The sequence below is a fragment of the Notolabrus celidotus genome, chromosome 14 (assembly GCF_009762535.1).
Source record: "Notolabrus celidotus isolate fNotCel1 chromosome 14, fNotCel1.pri, whole genome shotgun sequence".
Taxonomy (NCBI): Eukaryota; Metazoa; Chordata; class Actinopteri; order Labriformes; family Labridae; genus Notolabrus; species Notolabrus celidotus.
The window spans coordinates 31668493-31673493 of record NC_048285.1 but is presented as its reverse complement, the minus strand read 5'-3'; the positions used below and the strand labels follow the sequence as shown (position 1 = coordinate 31673493).

Sequence of the window (5001 nt, the reverse complement as noted above, 5' to 3'; positions counted from 1 at the left end):
AGTGAAAACTAGTTTCAAAATAAGAGTCTTAAAGTGACTTCAATTGCGAATGTTTTTTTTTTTTTATTGCAACAAACTGAGAAAATATAAACAACGCCATATCACACAGGACACTGAAATAGAAAGCATGTCACTATTTATATTTTACCTTCAGAAAATACATTTTAATGAGCCTCTATTCAATTAAACTGAATCACAAAGCAGCTTTTAGAAAAGAAAGACTAAACTGTAAATTACCTTTGATCCTTAACTTTCACTCTGTGTACAAGATTGGAGCAGCGCCTTCTTTTACAGATCATCATGATATTAATCACTCAGTACTCCAACATATCAGCTGCAATGATGGGGAGGGTTACTAGAGGTCATACATTTTAGATCTCCTCTACTGACCAACAACCAAAATAGAAGTTTGGCCTCTTTTTCAGATGTTTTGCAATTTACAAAGTGTTTGCAACAACTGACATTCATCTAAAACTGGAGTGTGTTCATTATTAGAGCTGACGTAGCATCTCTGACCCACAGCTAATGAATCAGAACTTTTAAGTTGTTCAACACCACACCCCACTGTTTCATATATTAATTCAATCCGTTGAAGTGCTCTGGTGGACCGTGCATCATCACGTGGGCTACGAGCCGTCACAGCTGTGCTTCTTCAGCTGCCGTGAGTCGGAGTATCCGCGTCCACACTGCTGACAGGAGTACAGCTTCTGTCCGGTGTGGACCTGCAGGTGAGACTTGAGCTGGTTAGACTGGTGGAACTTCCTGTGACAGTACAAACATTCAAAGGGCTTCTCTCCCGTGTGGATCCTCATGTGTCTGTAGAAGTTCCCGTCTGTTCTGAAGGCTTTGCCGCACTGGTCACACTTGTACGGTTTTTCCCCCGTGTGGATCCGCTCGTGCTGCTTCAGACTGCCGGCGTGGAAGAACCTCTTCCCGCAGACGTCGCAGACGAAAGGCTTCTCCCCCGAGTGGCTCCTCTGGTGATAGCTGAAGGAGTACTTGTTGTGGAAAGACTTCCCACAGATGCCACAGTTGAACTCCTTGTGCTCACTGTGACCTCTCTCATGGAGTTTGAGCGAGCATGCAGCGCTGAAACCTTTCAGGCAGATCTTACAGCTGAACGGTTTCACCAGAGACTTGTTTCTCTTTCGGTTCTGCACCACGCCGTCTGTGCTGTCGTCTTCCTCGTTCCTGTCGGCGTGCACGTACTTCTGATGGATGAGCAGCCTGCAGTTGAAGAGGAAGGTCTTCCCGCAGAGATCACACATGAAGGGTTTCCTGGCGCCGTGGATGAGCATGTGAGACTTGAGCTTTGTGTTGTCTGAGAAGCTCTTCCCACACTCCTGACAGGTGAACGGCTTCTCCCCCGTGTGAAGACGAAGGTGCCTCTTCAGGTTGTTATTCAGGCTGAACCGGGCTCCACATATGTGACAGGTGAAGGGTTTCTCCCCGGTGTGGACCAGGCTGTGTCTCTTCAGAGCCGTGCCGGTCCTGTAGGACCTGTTACAGATGGTACACGTGAAGGGAGAGACGCCCGTGTGTTTCCTCTTGTGCACGGTCAGAGAGTGGGCGTATTTGAACGACTCCTCACACATGGAGCACTTGTACTTCTTAGAGTTTGTGTGAACCATCTGATGGAAGCGTAGGGTGTCTTTACTCTTGAACTCTTTCCCACACGTGGCACAGCTGAACGGCCGGTCTTCAGAGTGAACGGCTTTGTGACACCTCAGATGCACCGGCGTCTTGAAGGTCTTGTCACACAGATTACACTTCAGCATTTGCTTCCACTTCTCGTGGCGCTGCAGGTGGTTTTCCAGAGACTGTTTCACCCTGAATGTCTTCCCGCACTGATCGCAGGCGAACGGTTTGGGTGGGTTCAGTTTCTGGTGACGCTGCAGGTGGTTCTGCAGAGACTGTTCTTTGCGGTACGACCTCTTACATTGGGGACAGGGGAAGGGGAGAGGGGTTTTTTTGGTCTCATGACGCAGAAGGTGAGTTTCCAGAGACTTCTTTTCGAGGAAGTTCTTTCCACACTGCTCACAAGGAAACTGTTCCTTATGAACCTTCATGTGTTTCTTCAAATCCCCCTTCCAATGAAAGCTGGCATTACAAAGCTCACAGGGGAACCGCTTCACTGTCTCACTCTTTGTCAGCCTTCTTCCCGGAGTGTCACCGGATCTGGTTTTACTCTCTTCAGTCAGGCTCTCCATGGAAGCTGGAAGTGTGGACATAAACAAACAATTCATCTTTAACTCTTTAAATACTTTATTTGAATGTTTTAAATGTGTAAAAAGTGAGAAGTCTGATCGTACCTTCTAACATTTTAGTCGTCGGCCTCCTGGTTCTCCTCGACCTCCCTGATGGAGCCTCTTCAACAGATCTCTGTGAGGCAGAAGGAAATCAACTTTAAACACAGCAGGATGCATGAAAGGAACCCTGCAACTCCTGAAAGACTGTTTAAAAAATAAAAGCATGGAGGGATGGTTCAGAGTTCAGGTTTTAAGACTGTTTCTTTCTACATATTGAAATAAAAAAGCAGCATGGTCTCCGACCTTCTCTTGAGCCGAGTCGACCGCACTGTTGGACTCTGGACTCGGGACGTCTTGAGGGGTGGAACCTGGCGAGGCGATGGTCGATGGAGCGGGCGGCTGATCGACGGCTTGGCTGTCGATCAGCGCTGAGGGAGCCGAGCTCACCCTCCCAATGAACATCATCGGGGACGTCTCAGGTTTGGGGAAAGTCACTGAATCCAATTCATCGCTTTCTGCAGGAAACAGAGGAGGGTATGAGGTGGACTCATCTGCAGCAACCAGGGGGTCAGCAGGACTTGCAGGGATGGACTCTCCAGGTGTAACTGCAGTGTTAACAAGACACAGAGACATAACGTGAACTCATGCTCAGTTTATACATCCAGGTCATATTCAGAGGAGGGAGATTAGTGTTACTTCATAGAAGTAAAGATTCATCCACACAGAGACAATCTGAACATAAACAAGAGCATGGACGCATCACATCTAAAGTTATCTGGTGAAATAAAGAGCAAAGAAGCCAAAGATTCACTCTCCTAACTTCTCTCTGTGAAGACATGGTGAACATTTAATATCTGCAAAGTTGCAAAGCAAGGCAGCTTTATTGGTATAGTGCATTTCATACATGAGGGCAACTCAGTGTGCTTTACATTAAAACATTAAAAGCATTGGAGACATTCAGACAGGCATAAAAGAACACAATTAAAAGTAAAATTATAAATATGTTAAAAGTAAAACTAAAATTTTAATTTAAAGTGAGTTAAAATAATCTAAGATAGGAAGGCAGAGGTAAATAAAAAGGTCTTAATCTTTGATTTAAAAGAGGTGAGAGTTGGAGCAGACCTGCAGCTTTCAGGGAGTGTGTTCCAGATATGTGGAGCATAATGACTAAACGCTGCTTCACCATGTTTCCTTCTGACTCTAGGGACTGAAAGCAGACCAGTACCTGAGGACCTCAGAGGTCGAGGTGGTTCATACAGTAGCAGCAGATCAGCCTAAACCATTCAGTGCTTTATAAACCATCAGCAGGAGTTTAAAGTCTATTCTCTGACAGACAGGAAGCTAGTGTAGAGATCTAAGAACTGGAGTGATAGGGTCTACTTTTTTGGTCCTTGTTAGGACTCGAGTAGCAGCATTCTGTACGTTTTAGGGGGTCCTGCAAAAACCCCGTTACAGTAGTCTAGTCTGCTAAAGATAAATGCATGGAGGAGTTTTTCTGCATCCTGCTGAGACATGAGTCATTTAATCCTTCATGTTGCAAGTTGAAGAAAATAATTACAACAACATAACTTTGTGCAATTAGAGGAAGTATCTGTAATAAGGACAAACAATTTAATTATAGTCTTAATAAAAGTATCTCTGTTTATAAATGTTTAGCAGGCTTCACTCAGAGCTGATCTGCACTCAGACTGAAGGTAAACATGAAGACCTTTCTGCCCTCTTGAACTCTGATGAGATCTCATCATCACACAGATCTATGTGGTCCTCACCCATCAGAGATCCATCCTGCAGCAGGATGTGGGTCTGGCCCCCCTGAGTCTGACCACTGCCTCCACTGAAGCTCTTCAGCTCCTGCTCCAGCTGCTCCATCTCCTTGCCCAGCTGACCCACCCTGGCCTGCAGCTCCTGCTCCAGCTGACCGGCTTTCCTCTGCAGCACGTCCTCCAGCTGCTCCACTTTGGCCCGCAGAGCTTCATTCTCCTCGAACAGCTCGGAGGAGAACTCTGTGAACACCCTGTGGATCTGCAGGATCAGACTCTTCTCTATCTGCTGAACTTCCCCCAACTTCTCCTCCTCCTCCCAGCCCGAGTTTGGCGCCTCTTTCTCGGACACATCCCTGAAGACAGACACGGTGGCTCGGAAGGCGACTTCCACGATCGAGGCCACTTCGCTGCCGAACTTCGCCTCCATGATTCCCCGGAGGAGTCTCAGACTCAGCTGGATGTGTCCTCAGACTCTTTATGCATGTTTATAAAAACACTTTAGATTTTAAATCAAACTCAGAGGAAGTTTAAACACCAAACACTTTGTCTTCCGTGTGAATCTGATGTTCTCTGTCCTACATGGCGGACTCACTGTGCGTCACCGAAAAGGCTCCGGGTAGTACATCCGCTCTGCTTCTTCTTCTTCGCTGGTTTTATTGGCGGATCAAAAACAACTCACAGGAACACAGCGCCACCTCCCGGACAAGATTATTTACCCTTTTTACAAGGTTCCTTCACTTCCTGCATTTTACCCCCCTCTATCTCTGCTGAATACATGAAACAATGTAATATTATATGTGCATAGTGTCTTTAATTACACATCTCTCACTGTTCTTTGTATCTTCATGCATTATTCTGTACAACCGTGCTTCAAGAGACCCTTCTGTCATGCTCAAAAACAAAACATTCATCATTTAAGCTCTGCTGCAAATTCTTTATGATCTAAAGAAGTGTGCTAATATGCATGTAACTCTAGAGAGTGACGGCTC

General features: G+C 46.1%; 1 protein-coding gene across 1 annotated transcript; it reads right to left on the bottom strand.

The window, feature by feature from the left end:
- Nucleotides 1–43: 43 nt before the first annotated feature.
- Nucleotides 44–4679, bottom strand: LOC117825800 (oocyte zinc finger protein XlCOF6-like). The gene is made up of 4 exons (XM_034701746.1): nt 4019–4679; nt 2553–2854; nt 2313–2382; nt 44–2215 (listed from the first exon to the last, which is right to left on the bottom strand). The coding sequence occupies exons 1-4, from the start codon at nt 4437–4439 to the stop codon at nt 627–629; spliced, it is 2382 nt and encodes a 793-aa protein (XP_034557637.1). The 5' UTR covers nt 4440–4679; the 3' UTR covers nt 44–626.
- Between the last annotated feature and the right edge of the window lie 322 nt (nt 4680–5001).

Excerpts from the sequence above, each read along its gene's own strand:
- LOC117825800 (XM_034701746.1), bottom strand. The coding sequence starts at position 4,439 with ATGGAGGCGAAGTTCGGCAGCGAAGTGGCCTCGATCGTGGAAGTCGCC. Across the intron at positions 2,383-2,552 it reads TCGACTCGGCTCAAGAGAAG|AGATCTGTTGAAGAGGCTCC; the intron begins GTCGGAGACCAT and ends TCTGCCTCACAG. Across the intron at positions 2,216-2,312 it reads GACGACTAAAATGTTAGAAG|CTTCCATGGAGAGCCTGACT; the intron begins GTACGATCAGAC and ends CCACACTTCCAG.